This window comes from Pagrus pagrus (assembly GCF_965226575.1).
Source record: "Pagrus pagrus genome assembly, chromosome: 14".
Lineage (NCBI taxonomy): Eukaryota > Metazoa > Chordata > Actinopteri > Spariformes > Sparidae > Pagrus > Pagrus pagrus.
In genome coordinates, this window is record NC_140198.1 from 16362328 (window position 1) to 16379826 (window position 17499).

Consider the following 17499-nt stretch of genomic DNA (forward strand, 5'->3'; position numbering starts at 1 on the left):
ACAAATATATATGTAGAATTTGGACAAAGCAGGCCATGTTGTTATTTGTTCAATAATATCCCAAAAGTTAGTGCAATTCTTTTATAGACTGTTTTGGACAGTTTGTTCTTCTGCATTGGCATCCGAAGAACTTGAGTGAATGGATTGGGGTGCAACTACCAAAGGTAGAAAGAGTGCACAAAAAAGAAGAAAAGAAGAAAAACAGGTTGCTGACATGCCATATTTTAGGATGATTTGGCTCAGTTAATGACTTTGCTAAACCCAGGTAGTTTCATTTCAGTTCAGTGTTTCCTTCAGTGTAATGGAGTAATGGCTGGGGATGTTTATAACAACCACCACCTTGATGAGCGCAGCTTTGGATCAGGTGACTAATTTCTTGCTTTGTTGGCAGGGGAGTTTTTGGCAGTGTATGAACTCCTTTAAACTATCTGACTTCAGGGACAGTCAGTAGATGATCCGAATTTAAATAAGAGCCACAACTGTAGGTGACACCATTAAGGGTGTTAAGGCTTGTGGTCAGGACTGTAGGGACACAATATCCACATGGACCATAAGAGATGAGACTGACATTTGTTGTTGAAGAAATAAAAAGGAATTTTTAATTAAAAATATCAGGAATTTGGTATAATAAGGCCCAGCACAGTTGTAATTAATATATTGCTCGTTTACGTCACTGTAGTTTTATTGCTTGTTGATACCAACTTCAACTACTTTGAAAGCAGCCTCATAAATAACCAATGGGTTATTATCACAATTTGTTGATGTTAAATTGAAGTATTAGTACATATAGACAGCAAGACCCAATTCCAATACACACCTTGCCAGAGGCAAATTTGAAAACGAGGGTTACGTGGAACTTTTAACACAAGCATAAAACAATCACTACTAGTTTGCTGGTGTCTTGGTTGCTAACTAGTGAGCTGATGTAAGGGAAATGTTCCTTGTTGAGGTAGAGAGTTACTAATTAGACTCAGTGTGATGAATCAGATCTTCTTAATACATGCAGCGTGCAGAGAAGACCCGAAGTGTTCTCTGCAGTCTTCCAAATGTTTCTGACTAAATACAACAGAGTAGGGGTTACATATTTTTACGACAGTTGTTAATCATTTCTTCCCAAAACAATGACCCCCTGATGTTTGTGTTGATCATGCCTTTCACAGGACAGTGACCCTTTGATTTTTATTGGACAGTAAATGTCATCCTATCTACCTTCCTGTAAACACCTCAGGCAGACAGAATTGCCCCTCATGTGACTTTCTGACCGTTGAAACCTACGGGGGAAGGGGAATCTCCCCTCCTCTCACATCCTGATATGTTCTCTACCGTACATTGATTACTGAATTCAAAACTATTTAAATTTCTCACACTGGCTTATGTTAGTTTGTTACAGTAATGCTTATTTGTGCAAGACAGTCGTGCATTTTGACAGATTGAAATGTGGCATTCCTTCCCTTTGCTACCGATTTAATTTAGTTGCATTTCAGGTGCCGTACGCCATCAAAGTTGCTGCGCTTGGTACCACTCCTCTAATATCAGTGCAGACCGGCAGGGCAGGACCATGGGTTGCTAGTGTTAGCCTATAAAGCAGCGCTAGTGGCCAGGTAATGAAGCGCAGTGTTCCTTTGTCTTTGATTACTTGACTGATAGCATGAAGTTGTGAATGAATTGCGTGCGTCCAGGCTTTTCTATCTCCATTGGATAAATGGCATTGTGATAAGACAGGGATTGACCAGCTAAGGCAATAGAAAATCACCACAACTGAAGATGGCATATTGGAAATGTCAGGTTAAATGCCAACTGATGAAGTATGAGAGTCTGGAAAGATTGTCCCATTTCCCCCTTGTAACTCTGTTATGAGGGACAAGAGGGGACTTGAGCACGAGGGGTAATTATTAGAAATGGGATCCATTCCAAATGTGGGACTTACTGATGTGACAGGAGACTTTAAAGAGAAACACTGTTATCGTCCCTAAATTCCTACTATGTTGGTGTCAGCAATTTTAAAAAGTGCATAACCAATCTACTTTATACTGTATATTGCATGCATAAATTGACGAGAAAATGTATTTAGCACCCTTCTTTTTCAAGTATAATGAAGCAGAGCCACTATTTCACTACAGCACTATTACAACACCAACCTTAAAATGAACTGGATTAGTGGTGATGGCCGGAAAACAGAAAAGCCATAATCAGAGGGAGCTACGGTAATGGAAAGAATGCGAGTCTAAAAGCTTTAATGGTGCTGCAAGATTGCTCTGCCACTTTAACCTCAGTGCCAAGCCAGATGTGAGGAAAAGATTCACATCTGAGAGATGACAAACGAGAACTCAAAGGTTTGCAAGTCTCTAAGTGTATGAATTGTACAACTCCATGCAGAGCCAGTGAACTGACACATGTGTGAGCACAACCACAGCAACACACACAACCAAGGGTACGCCGACACATGTAAGCTTGCACACACCCGTACAGGTCCTCTCAAAGGAAAATGAAATATGGATGATAAATAATAAATAGGAGTTGAAAAGAACTAGTTAATGTTTTATGAATCTGGGACATCATCTCACAGTCAGGCTGCAGGCTTTTGCCTCTCACTGCATGACACATGCAGAAATAAAAGAAACACAGAAAGGAAGAGGGAGAGATGTAAAAGAAAATCACATCATAATCAGAACTTCATTCAGGACGAGAGCCTCCACAGACAGACAGATTTGGAGAAACCAGAGGAACATGCTCCTCATACACAACAGAGAGACGTGACACACTTAGATGCCAAGCCGGGAGGACAGAGCAGAGGCAGAGCACTGTGGTCTAGAGAGGGCTTAAACATTTGCAGCTGTTTGGCCCAGGAACTCCCCTCCGAACATCTGAGACCTAATGTTAATTAAGGCTAATCAGCGTGCAATTAAGACTAAATGAAAGGGTCAAATATTATCAGTGCCAACACACTGTATCATGGGTGAATGCTGTCAGTACGTACAGAATGAGCGAGAGTGATACAGTGTCACATTTCAGCTTGAAGGACAATGTCAGAGGCACCGATATCCTCTATGACGTGCGTGCACGCACAGTGCTTCCTGGGGGAAGAGCAGGCAATAGGAGTCAGCTGTGTCCCGGTGTGTGTACTCCGCTCACCTTGTATGAGAATGCGCACATCACGACTGCGGAGGTTGATGTCATTGGCAACCTCACACCTGTAAACTCCCGAGTCATTCCGCTGGAGGGGACGCAGGAAAAGCAAAGTGCTGTTCATTATTTCCACCCCTTCTGGCATTTCACTGTCCAATCTATGATGCACAAGAGACGCAAACATTAAGACAGACACACCTCCAACAAGTATCCTGTTATGTAATCATACATGTGACATTTAATGTGGAAGATCTGATAAAAAGCGACTTTAATGTTTCGGATGAGTAAAAGATATTTTAAAACATTTGAAAAGTGACTAACAGAACCCTTCACCTGTTAATCTTATAGTGTGCCTTCAGCAGTCTGTTAGAAATGGCATTTCAAGTTGACTTATCCGACTTCTCAAACTACAAAATGAGTGTTTTGGCTTGCTGGGGCGATTTTTGGAAGGAGAAGGACAATGTCATACAGAGATACACACACCTGATCCATCTGAAGTGATGAGCTGGTGGGTTTGCGTTGGCTTTGCACGTCATTTGAACATTTTCCCGCCCCACATACCAGTCTCCATCATAGCCCACAACTGAGATATCAGGAGCATCTACAGAGAGATAATACAACAAATTGTTTAGCTATCACTACAAACTGAGCAGAAACCTGACAAACAACATTAGAAAATAGTGCTCGACCAGGGTAAACTTTCATTTTCTAAAAATATTTCTGCTTTGATATTGCACTGGCTTTACATCAGCAAACATATGCAAGATGACCGTTTGCTTAGTCTGTGTGTAGTGTTAGATGAAGTCTGAGGACGCTGATGGCCTACAGACATAAAAGCCTGTGACCTCCAAATATGCACTAAGGTGCTCGGTAATCAAAAATATAGTACAGTGCACAGAGACACAGTCATGACATGATGGTTTTCACGATTTCTAACCAAATCATCAGCACTACACCCCATCATGTTTTTTTTTTGAGCAGTATTTTAACAGGTTATACTAATCTATCTCCTCTATCAGTTTAAAATGGTTTAACAGATATTAGCTAATTATCCTACAGAGTACATGTTGTTTATTTTTAATGTGCCATACATTGAATACGCATAACATTCTTAGCAGTGGCCACCTGTCACAAAACAGTGGGTTGGGAAAACGTTAAATGTATCTGTCAAACAGAAAAGATTTTCAAGGAGGTAATTTTACCCCTTTCACCGAGCAGTCTATTTGTAGCTGGTACGCAGGGACCCATTAGTGCCCCACAAGGTAAAGATATGTACTCGAACATCTACGGGGGCTTACTGACAGAAAACATTTTCACTTTTGACAGTTTAGGGGCACACAGGGACATGTACTGACATAGAAAAAGCCTAAAGAAATACAGACTTTGAAAAGAGAAGAACAAAATCAAAGACAACACCAAGGACAGCCTTTCTTGTACCATAATTAATACCTGTAAGCACGGACTGTCCTTGATTTCCTCTCTGTCAATTCAGCTGTTTACAAAGTGAATTGTTGTTGAAGTGCTTTAAATAAATCAAACGTCAATACTGACAAGGCCAAGTATAATAAACTGACTGCTGTTAGACGTTAAATAACTTAAGTATCAAGACTGTTCCCCTGTACTTTCTTCTAAAGTAAATAGATGCATGTTTGCCCCCCCTCAGCTGACATCTGGAGCCTGCTCTTCAACCATTTCATAGACTCTACTTCACCCTCTAATCTACTCACTTAAGGCCTGCAAGTTTATTCTGACTTTAAATTACTTAAAACATTTTTAATGCCAGTGGTTGTTTCACTGATGTCTTACACTGCACATTGAGTTGGTAGGGGATCCTGAAATCATTCAGCAGCGCTGGGTGGCGGACCACACAGGTGAGTGCGTGGCCCTGGATGTGACGTGTGGGCTGCCAGAGGTAGCGCACTTGTGTGCTGGTCGTGCCGTTGACTTCGTCAAACAGCTGCACTTCTGACTGGCCAAACAGGTTGGACTCCCAGGACACTTCAGCAGGGGGCCGAGCCCGCTCAGCAATGCAGGTGGCCACCACAGTATCGTTGCCACCATCGATCAGTGCAGTCGAACCAGCAGACACGTAGACCTTCGGCTCCACTGTGTTTCATGGCGTGAGCAAAGACAAGAAAGGAGGAAAACAGGTTGGAACGTTAGAATTTCAAGACCCCTTTGAGTGAATTGCACGGTCTGAAAGGTTTATATCACATTTCAGTTTTATAAAGTTTACTTTCACTGCATTCTCTCCCCTGATGCTATTCTTCTACAAACCAATCCAACCCATTATTATGAGCTCTAGCCATCCCTGTGATCTGTTCTGGGGAAAAGGATTGAGTGAGTACACACCGAGTTTGTGTACCAGCAGTGACAACCTGTGATCCAAATGCAAACAAAAAGGCCGATCGCTTCCGCAAAACTCAAAACACAGGATTTGTACATGCCATAGTTTGTCCTTTCGTGAACACATAAAAGACAATGACAATATCAAAGTTCTCTGATGCTGTAAAAGTCATTGTTCCCTCTCTTTCCATTTAATCCACTGATGATTGTGGAAAATGTTCATTATGCAAGTTGCAATGAAAAACTTGAGTGAGTTACTGACGTTTTTGTTTTACATGTGTTGTCTGATGTATTGCACACCAGTGGACGAAATATGTTGCATCAAACAATTTCCTTATTTGCACACATTAGTTTTTCCATTAGAACGGCAATGATTAGTCAAGTAATTGACTTGTCGATAGAAAGAAAATTGCCAACAGATCGACTAAACCAATCGATCAATTGTTTAAGTCCTTTTTCAAGCAGAAATGTCAAACATTTGCTGGTTCTAGCTTCTTAAATGTCAGGATTTGCTGCTTTTATTTGTCATTTATGACAGTAGGTGAGGAGTCTTTGGGTTTTGGACTGTAGTTGGACAAAAGAAGCAATTCAAAGATGTCACTTTGGGTTACTGCCAAAATATCAGCTAATAAATTCACTGATTAATTGCTTCAGCTGTACATCACATTACCTACAATAACACATATTCTTGAAAAGAGTTTTTACACAGAGCACATGTACTTTACTTACCAAGTACGTTGACAGTAGTGCTGGCTTGTGTGTTTCCCAGAGGAAAAGTTGCCACTTTACAGGTATAGATCCCGACGTCAGAAAAGCCCACGTTTTCCAGTACAATGGTGGCATCATGAGAGGAGGGCGAGCGGAAGTATAAGCGCTGCTTGTACTCTGGAGGGATGGAGATGCCAAAATGTGGGTTGTAGACAGCCACTGTGACAGAGCCTGAAGGCAGACGGCGCTCCCAGGAACTCTGGGTAAGGGTAAGGTTGGCGCCCACCTCCACCCTGCAATCCAATGTCACATTCTTCCCCAACACAGCGTTCACCCTCTGAGGCACCACCACCTGACTGCCCCACACACCTGCCGAACACACACACAAAAACAACATTTTAATCACGTACAATCAAGTTCATTGGAAAAAAGGCTTCAATAATTCAACACCAGAATGAAAACAGTTGGAAATTTAAAGCACTTACAACTTGTTAAAACATCTTTAAAAATGTATTATGCCCACAAAATCCTTTTAGCCTAATTTGAACTGTAATTGTTAATTTGTACTTATAAAGTTCGAATCCTTTAAAGTGAGAAAACCACCCGCGGCAAAATAAATAAACCGTACTGTTTAAAGTAACTAACATCATAAGCTATTATCCTGAGAGCTTAAAAAATGAGAATCTAGATTTGGATTGCTAGTCTTTTATTTAACGTGTTGCAAGACTTATGAAACCGAAACCACTACTTTTAATGACAATAGTACAGCCATTCTTCCTTGTATGGAGCAAAGTATTAGAGCTGGAAAAATGAGTTTATCAACAGAAAATTAATTGGAAATAATTTTGATAAATGATTACCTACAGTTGTTTAATCAAGCAAAAAGACGAACACTGTTTGGTCCAAGAAAGTGCTATAACTAACAATTATTTTCATTATCATTTAATCTGCAGATTTTTTTTTGATAAATCAGTGGGTCTATAAATGTGCTAAATAACAAGTTTACCGTCATAGAAAATGTAAAAAGGTGTATATTCACATTTGTGTGGAATGAATGAGTGAATGCTTGGCATTTTTGATTAATAACTTACATAATCAATAAATAAATGATAAAAAATTGTTGATTATTTTTTAATGATCATCTAAATAATTAATTGACATTAAGATTGATGCTTTTCTGTGTTTTATATAATTTTAAAATTGAAAATATTTCAGGTTCTGAACTGTTCTGACTAAAGACATCTGCATGTGTCAAAGCTTTTTTTCTGACATTTCACAAATGATGAATCAAAAAATATTGAACAGATTAATCTATGAAGAACAACATTGTTTACTGCAGCCCTAATTAATACTGCAGACAATAAAGTTTTCTGGTTGTAAAGAAATACAGTCATCAATCTAATGCTGAGCAACAAATCAAGAGCACCATGATTGCGTCAGTGAGTGTGGAGTATTTTTGGTGTTACCTCTGACGTCAGTCGTAAAAAAAAAAGAAAAAAGGGAATATCTATACAAGTTCAGTACCATCGGACATCTGTGAGTATCAGACTGGAATCCAAGCTTGATACCACCACAGCCGGCGTTGGGTTTTTCAATAAATGAAACACAGCTGACTGTGTGACTGAGTGCTCCATTGATGAAGTTGTTTTGTCTCTATAGCTTTCCTCCTCCTGACCTGAATTCAAGAATTAAAAGCAGGCTGTCTGTACGTCCTTCGTCCAAATATAACCGACCCATGCACTCTGTCACCTGCACTTGTCAGAAATGTGGCATGTCTCAAAAGCAGAGAGCTCAACGTCGTATTAAGAGGAGTCAAAGGGATGTGAAGAGAACAGACTGAGACGAAGGGAAGAGATATGCTAACACGAGGATGACATCATCGCTGAGAGAAGAAAAAAAGAGGGCTGAGAGTGAGGAGAGGCGAGAGGCAAAGTCACGTATGAAACAAAAGTGAGAGGAAATGGAAAACCACGATTCTGTTAAACAAAAAAACAGAGAATTACATTACTTATTTAGAAAAGACAATATAACACTGCGAGACTGCCAAAGCCCCTTTAACCAGATCACTAATTGCAACAAGCTGCCAGCAGGAAGACATCATCATAAATCAAAACCTGCTGCGCTGCTTGGCAACTGACTGCAAATATTCCATTGTTGTTTTGCCAAAAGCCGCTCTTTCTCTGGCCAGTCTCCCTTGAAAAGGCCATGTCCTCAAATATTAGAACTGCAGAAGTTTCCCCAACACCTAAAGTACAAAATGTCTATTTCCGTATCTGTCGTTTCCCTGCCATTAGATAAATAGTTAAATCAGTGAGAACACTCTTATATGACAGTGTTTCTATTTTTCACTAATGTTTAATTTTCATGTTATAGGTTCAGAGATTAATTTTGCAGTTAGTTATTTGGGATTCCACATAATTAAAAAAACAAAAACCTGATTAGTGTGACAGCTTAATTATAGTGCGACTCATTTGTCAAATTGGAGAATAGATTGTATTGTACTGTAATATTGACAATTGGTGACAATCCACTTGAGGAATTTAATCATCGACAATGCAAACTTTCAACACTTTTTATATGTTTGCCCAGATGGAGCTATAAATAAATATGTGCCAAATGTTCAGTTGTGGATATCAAATCTTGGTGGCACATTTTTTGTAGAGTAGGTATCATGAGTCATCGTGTTGCTCATACAGAGAAAGGGCAGCAAATATCAGTGAGGAGAAGTTCAACTGTGGAAGCACCCTTTCTGAATTTATGTGCTATTTAGGGCTATGTATCGGTTTCAATTCACAATGTACATGCAGACACACAGACAAAAAAGTATGCTATACAGTATATGGATTTGTAAAAAAGCTAAAATAATCGACTCATAACAAAAACTCGGCATTAAGTTCAACGTTTACCCAACCTAGCCCATGTGGCTACTCTGTATTAAAAGGATGTTTACATTTATGTCTAAAAACAAAAATCAGGCGCATTAGTTTTTGTTTGCTCTTCAAACTGGTCAATATGTATATATTGTATGTATGTGATCAATATGTAATCCATTCTGTAATCCACAGTCCTCGTTCGGTACATAAATCCATAATATGCAAATATGAGAGTTCAACATCCGAGTTAGTCAAATCATGTGAATATTATCTGAAGTCTCAGTCTTCTAGTGCAGAATTCCCTCTTTGTGTTTCACAGCGTCACTGGCCAATCTCACAGTGTCACCGTGGAAACACAAAGAGGAAATACTGTAATGAAAAGACTGCAACTTTGGATGATGTCCACTTGATTTGGCTAACGTGGACTGTTTAATTCTAATATTAGCTTCAAATAAACTTTGGCATGTGTTTTTGCACAGACTGTGGATTTCATCCTCCATCGCTTCCATTGAAATCATGTAAGGAAGAGATCTTGGTGAGTGTGAGAAGTTAGCAGCGAGCAAAAACAATTATATATATATAGGCACCTGACAATTGTTTGTCAAGCAAATGTCAAGCTATACTTTAATCCATATGACGATACAGTTTGCTAAGCAATCACCACTTTCATTTCCACTAAAGTACCCTTGGCTGAAAGACATACAGGAAGAATTACTCTTTTTATGACAGATTGAAACATTGAACATGAATTAGATGATATCGGAGTAAGAAATCTGGGTTAAAAACACTATTTGGGTCAAAAAAAAAAAAAAAAATCTAATTCTGCTGCCAAATGATATCCAAACTCTTGTTTCTCTTTAATACATTTCTTCAAAGTCTTTGTTCACATGAATTAGTCATTGTCTGCACTATAAAACAACACAGTTTTCTCTTACATGTCACTGGGAGTTCATCATTCCTGCTTAGTTGCTTGCAGAGAAGTGCTAGCAGCCATCAGAGCAAGTCTCTCTGTCAGACCAAACGGAGACGAGGCTATAGCACTTTGTGGTGCTGGAGCAGTCTGGATCTACTTTAAATGATTGATCAAAAGTGCGTTTGCATGTGTATTCTTTTCCCCCAGCGTACGGTCAGCTTACAATATGTAATATACAATTCACTCACTTATATGGAAGGCAAACACATGGTGCATATCATGGAGAGATTGCACTGTACTAGAGGGTCAGGGGAGGAAGATGTTAACTTTGAATTTACAACATAATTGAGATAACATCCGGTCAGTGGTGTCCACCCATTTATAGTTTTGACAACCAAAATATACACTGTGATTCAGTGTATATTTTTAGTGATTTAGTGATTCAGTGCTTATTAAAATAGTTCACTTCCGGTGCCCTCAGTTCAGATTTCAGTGGGTGTATTTGTTTAAAACATGCCGTTTGCTGTCGTGTAGTGCCACTTCACATTGTTGCTTTTACAAATGACCATGGTCTCAGATATGAGTCACACTGATTTTGAACTCCCTGTGAGAAGAATGAACGAGGGGAGTCCATTCTTGATTAAAAGCTCTGTTTTCACTGTCTATCTCCAACTGTTGTCTGTTGTCTGTATATCTGTCTGACTCAAATCACAGTGCTTAACGCGATACAGATTTGATTGGCTGAGGAGTATCACATGTAATTGGTTTCCGAGTTTCCTGGGCCGCTAGTGCTGTAAAGGCTAGAAAAGCTATGTCGGTTAAATGCAATAATTCTCAGAATTTAATCGGTTATGGGTGTAGGTCTGGACAGGATGGCATCTGGGTCCAGACCCGGACAATGGTCTGCCTTTTAGTGATCTCAGGGGGGATGGAGAGACATAACAGGTCAATGAGGGAGGTGATTTTGCAAACAAGGGGGATAGCATCCCCCCTCAAAAGGCCTACTGCTGATACCCATACCAAAGTTTTAGGCAATATCAAAAGGGATTGACCCAAGCAGATGTTTGCTTTAGTTATTCAGTTGTCAATGTGAATTAGTGAGTATCCAGCATACAAGCGATTAAGTCAGGTGATTAAGTAAGGAGGCGGAGAGCTGACAACACTTAAATAAACTGGTACTTAATTGCACATACTGTGCATGTCACCAGTAATGCCCCACGGCAAGGTACTTAACAGGCAACTTCTGCAGCGTTTCCCCACACAAGTGGAAACACAGTTAAGATTCAAACTTCCAGGATGTACCCACAATGCAAAGCATTTGCTCTGAAACTTGATTAAAAATATATATATATATATATGTGATGATTGGTATGAAATATGTGAAATGTCACATTAGACTCCAGACAGCGACAACTGTACAATATACTGTAAGTGATCCTCTGCCTCAAGTAGAAAACAAAATTTTACAACTTGCTATATTTGTCAGGATGAGGCCAGATAGCAGGAATAAGAATAAGCAGAGGAAGAGCAAGAAAGCAGCATTTTTCCTGCACTGAATATGTAATGGAGGAGGTATAGCGACCATATTAAATTTTTATTGGTGACACGACGACAACCTTACATAAGCATGCCCTCGTTTTCTCCAACACAGAATAAAAAAGTGATGAGAATAAGGGCAAAGTCTATCTGATCTTATATGCAGCCTGTCTTGACATAGTCACAAGAACGTTTTCTCTCTTCTTCTGTGCTTTAAGTTCTCGCAATCCTCAAAGAGAGAAGCTACTGTAGACACTTTCAGTTTGGTTTGCAAATGCAAGGCAATGTCTCATTCTCTCAAACACACACGCACACACACACACACACACACACACATACAAGAAAACAGATTATAGATATCCTGGCATCAAGGACACATTGCTCCCTGGGGACTCACTGCTGCTCGTTCTCACTTTAGTCAATATTACCTTCACATGCACCACTTGTGTGGCAGCAAGTGTATTAATATGTGTGTCTTGCCAGAGGGCAGTGTGTCTTGTTAAAAGTGGAAATCAGAACATAAATGGTGATGGTGTTAGGGTGGAAGTGGCAGAGCCAGCTGTGCAGGGCAGGACAGGCTGGGATTGAATGGTCGTTTGACAGCGTGGCTTATCAGACCCTCAAATCAACTTTTTGCACATAGACAGTTTATAACTGGCTTGATCGAGCTGCACAAAGGCGCACATGCACTGTGGTGACGCAATATGCTTTTCTAGCTGACTGCAAAGGGCAGTAATGCAAAAGTGTAGAAATGCTCAACATTTCTACTACAAGAAAAGGACAAAATCAGCTGTATGATGTCTTGGGGTGTCACAAACAGGTATAGGAGAACCTGATGTGATACAAGCTGCAGGTCTTAAAACTTTTAAACACTAAAAATATTCAAATAAAACTGGCTTTCGAATCATTTTATGGAAGTAAAACAGATCATGTGTAGTGCCAATGTGGTGGAGGATTAACTGCAGCTTTCAGACAGTGCTAGTTGATTCTTTATGTTTTTATGATATGTATATTTTTATGTGGTTTAATCTGAGCCATTCTCATCAACCCCTATGCAACATCCGAATAAATACTGCCGCTGCTTTGTGTGCTGGATGTGCAAGCAGGAAATTGTTGGCTAACATGATAACTTTAAAAGCTGAAGCTCATTTGTGTGGCTCTATATCTGTCAGCCCTAGTGGCCAGAAATAAGATTAATGGAGCCTTAATGAAACACAGTGCATCTAAGTAGGAAGCATTAAATCTTGTGAAAACTGGGCTTGTTCCCCTTTAAGACCTAGACATTATTAGCTGTGAGGGTGTGTGCATCTATTTTGCATTCAAAAAAGGCACAAGGTCAAACTGCTCATTGAAATGTACAGCAGACTTAAACTGAAGCTAGATAAATGGGCACCTGTCTCTGCTCCTTAACCTGAACTCTCCGAGGGAAATAAACAGTCCTTTCAGGAATGCACTTTGGGATCCAGGTAAGAACATGACAGAACATAATGCAGTACTTTAATAATGTGCTAAAAGGTCTCTGGGTCAAGTCAAGTCTTTAACAAAAGAGTTACAGATCTGTTTATGGGTTCAGCCCGACTGAAGTAGCTGAGAGTCTCTCTTCTCTGTACACTGTCAAGAGGCATGTGCAATACAACTTCTTCTTTTTCACCGAGTAATGGATAAAGCTACAGAGGTGACACTTATGTAAAATGCTACAGTACAAAGTCAATTTTTGGTATTCTATATTTTACGTACATGTCAGTTTTATGGCTATAACGCAACCACGACCGAGTTAGATAACTGTCAAAACTGCAAACCCTTTTGCAATGCAATATCATCCAATAACATAGCCCTGCAATAAATGCCAACCGTTTGTAAAATGTATTAAGAGTTTAGTTGTAAGACTGGAGACTGGTGTTGCATTTAACTGTATTTCACCAAAAGCTGTTCAGTCAACATATCATGGTTTTTTCCCCCTACCTTCAGACAAAGCAAGAGAAATATGGTGAGAGAATCAGTTAGGTGGACAGTGAGTCAGCGAGGGTTCACTACGCAGACATTAGGCCCGTGGTTCTCAAACCTTTTCACATCAACTGACACAAATTAGACCATTTTAATAAGATTTTGTCCCAGGGTTTCCCATCTGATAAGAATTTTGCTGTAAGATGTTTTATTACGAAGTATGAAATTCATGACTAAAACAGTCAACCTCTGTCATTCTGTCTTATGGATGGATTATAGTGAAAATAGCCGGGGGTCCTTGGACAACCATGTGTTGATTGTCCAGTTTGTTTGAATTTGGTGTGACATTATCACATAACATACTGAAATCGCTTTACCTAACCTTTATCTTACCACTCTAACTAAATTTTGTTAAGAAACAGCTATTTTTATTGCATCACAAACAGGACACATCTTTTTTTCACTGAACACCGTTTTTTGTGGAACAACACAGTTTGGCTAACAGAGCTAGATTGTGGTTACGGAGATAATAAGTAAGTAGGAGGTGCTGGTTCGCAAGCTGGAGACGACACTCAGGCCGATTCTATGGATGGCCGCTACATTCCCCTGTTGTTCTTTCATTTGGAACGGATAGTAGGGGTGATTAAAAATACAGATTCACATAAGATTCGCGATTCTTATGATAATTCAGAATCTATCCACAAATTTCAAAAATCGATTTTCTAGGTGTTAATTATTGGTGTGATGTTGACGGGACGGAACGAAACAGGCAGAACTAAAGTGCTAGGGTAGTTCAGCAACTGGACTATTTACAGCACGCACACGCTAGAGTTATCTTGAAGTTCATCTTCAAACAAGGCAGTGGTTGCAAACGTTTGTTTAATTTAATGACTGGATAATCACCTCTGCAAGACGAACATTAAGCAGTTTAGGTTTGTTATTGCCGCTGCTTCGCTCCATTCACGCAACATTGTAAATTCTCGTAAACATAAAACTGGAGTAAAATAGCGCCCCCTTTTTTATTCAATCGATAATCAATTTTAAATTGAGAATCGTTTTGAATGGAAAAATTGATTCTGAATCGAATCAAATTGTGAGATTGCCAAAGATTCACACCACTGATGGATAGTGTTCCACACAACTGATCGAACATTTTCAGTGGGAAATACGCTAGGCAAGACGAGCCTTCAGCCATGGTGAGAGGGTTTGGATTTTGGAATGACTGTAGACTCCACCTTGTGACAATACGAAAAAAAACAAAAAAAACAAAAAAACACACGTATAGGACTGTATGTTATTGAGCTACACAGCTTTTTCACATAACCATATTCCCGATTATCCCGATAATGAAAACTCACCATGATCAATGCGATCCACGACTGATCTTATTGGCTGATATTGGCCTATCACAGATATATTGTACTGACGCACAGTATATATTGTGTGATATGGCCGAACATAAAAAATGTTGTTTTAACAGAACATAATGTGGAAAAGAGTGTCCAGAATGATTTCTAATTATTAAATTCCCTGTGAAGTTCACTGTGTCAGTGCACTGACGTCATTTAAGACAAAGTTTCTTGATAAACCCTAAAATATCCTGCCACCGTTACATATATTAATCTCAAGAACATTTGAGTGATCATTGCAAAAAATGTGCATACATCAGCTTTTTAGTCCCAATATCAGTATTGGCCCCAAAAGTTGCATATCAGTCGGGCATAAAACACATTTGTTATTCATCAGCAAATGTTTTTGTTCTTTTTATCGAGGGAAGTGGTTGGTATTGAAAATCTGCCTGTGAGCAACACATCCTATCACATATTGCAGTATTCACCCATGCATGTTCACACACTGTGCTGACTTGAGAGTAGACATGAGGTCAGTTACAAGACAGAGCTGGAGCTACACTGAAGTATCCTCCCTCTACTCAGTTTTTAGATTTGAACACGGCAGCAGCACTTGGCACAAAGTTGGCGTGTTTCAGGGTGGAGTTAGTCAATTGCCCTCCCCTTAATTAAACCATAATGAGCTCAGGCTGCACTGCAGGCACACGGTGGCTGACCCTCATCCCAACCTGAGAGGTGCTGACATTTAGCATTGTCTTCTCTGATGACACACAGATAAGTTCATCAACATTTAGCAAAGGCAGACACAGGAACAGCACGATGTTAAAATGTTTCAAGAGCTAATATGGCTGCCAGTGAACGTGCCAAGACCCAAGTGTAGGTCGGGTAACGTTATGTATATCACAGATCATCAGTGCCTGTGCTCCCCGGTTCTTACAGACTGTTTGAGCCGCGGGTCGCACCATCATCCCCGCTGCTGGCGGTGGCTAGCTACCGCTCCGAAGCGTTGCAGTGAACTTGTACCCAAGTTTCCTTTGGTCCTTAAATGACACCTGCTACACCTGCCAAACTTGACACTTCAGATGATCCACACTTGAAAGCACACGGTGGTAGCTAGTTTTTGAACACTTAATATCCTGCATGATGCGCGCCACGGTCGGCTCCTTCACAAAACTTCTGTGTGCCGTTAGTACAACAAATGAAAAGAAACTGCCGTACAAAATACCGGACTCACCTGTTATACTGCACAAAAGGTGAATTAATGCGAGCCCGCCCTGCTGTCCGAGGTAACTCCGGTGAGAAGGCGGTAACATTTTCAAAAAGCAGTGCAGTCTCCTGCTTCAGGACCCAGGCGTAGGCTGCATGCCAATTTAACGGTATGTGCTGAACAGAGGAACCTCCTCAGCAACAACTCCGAACTGCATGTGGACTGTACCATCTGCTCCGCACGGAGCGGGGGGACCGGGAGCTCACCTGACAATGGAAGTTAACGGTCATTTGTCGAGAGCCGACAGCGACATCCCCCTGGAGGAATGATCCATTAGAATACACATTACGTCATCTCTGTTGATAGCCCGACATACATTGATTAATTAAATCACTTTATTCTCGCTGTCTTTGCCGGGTACTCACTAAAGACACGTGTTTTGTTTTTGTTTTTTTCTGTTTTTTTTTAATCGCTGACAGAAAGGATGTATGTTCAGTCTGCTTTCTCTGCTTTCCTGTTAGTCAGTTTGTCACTGATTTTAATAACATTTGGTGGCAAGTTAGGACAGTTAATCAAGAATCAGTGATTGATTTTTGGTGCTAATGAGGCAAACATTTAACATACACAAAGCACATTTTCTCTTATTATTTCATGATAGTGAAGAAACAATTCATTTCTTGACTGCTTGGTCCAATCATTGGTGGTCATCCATATGTTCCAACCATGTGTCATATGGGTCATGCCTGATTCTGCCTGCACATTATTCACCATTTTGAATTTAAGGCAAGAAATTTATTTTTCGGGGAGGAAAGTTCATCTCTTTTGAATGAGCCACTTCATTTGGCTCAGCTCAGCAAAACAGGCTTTCTCATGCCTTCCAAGCGGCTCTTCATTTAGTAGGCCTACCACTCCTGGCTTTTATAATCCAGCCAAAAGTACCTGATGTACCTAACCTGCATGTCTTTGAACTGTGGAAGAAGCTGGAATACCCAGAGAGAACCCACTGCAAATGCAAACTCTGCACAGCTTTCAAACCCAGGAACCTCTTGCTGTGAGGCAACAGTGCTAACCACTGCACCACCGTGCTGCCCCCATAATTTACAGAATACTAGAAGTTTACATTATGTACGGTATACAACTTTAAATAATGTAAGACCATCAAAGACTATTACACGTGTGTATTGAATGTTTTATTTATATTGGGCTACATTTTGTAAAATGGCGACCAACACACAAAAGCTCACTGCACTTGTGTCTTAATGCTAGTGTCATGGTGAGATGTCTGGACTGTTTTTACCCCTATAAATAGGATCATCAATCCAAACTAGAATGGCTCAGTAGAGCGCATACCTCCGCCAAGGCCAAATAGTCTCCTAAATTCAATTAAGCCTAATCCAATATCAATCTCGATAGCCCTGCATCGCTCAAATTTTTTCATCAACTTGATGCATGCATTATTCTCTGAGAAAAAAACCAAGAATGTCCCTTTATCCTGAT

At 40.1% G+C, this 17499-nt stretch overlaps 1 protein-coding gene across 2 annotated transcripts in view; it reads right to left on the bottom strand.

Moving 5' to 3' along the window:
* The window catches only part of nectin3b (nectin cell adhesion molecule 3b), a 29534-nt gene extending 13327 nt beyond the window's left edge, over positions 1-16207 (bottom strand). For both annotated transcript variants that reach the window (XM_084373985.1, XM_084373984.1), the window contains exons 1-5: positions 16030-16207; positions 6202-6549; positions 4933-5232; positions 3610-3727; positions 3133-3284 (exon numbers count right to left, since the gene is read on the bottom strand). In XM_084373985.1, the coding sequence (XP_084230111.1) occupies positions 3133-3284; positions 3610-3727; positions 4933-5232; positions 6202-6549; positions 16030-16108 (997 nt within the window). In that variant the 5' untranslated portion in view covers positions 16109-16207. The remainder of the gene's footprint in view (positions 1-3132; positions 3285-3609; positions 3728-4932; positions 5233-6201; positions 6550-16029) is intronic.
* Positions 16208-17499: the final 1292 nt, after the last annotated feature.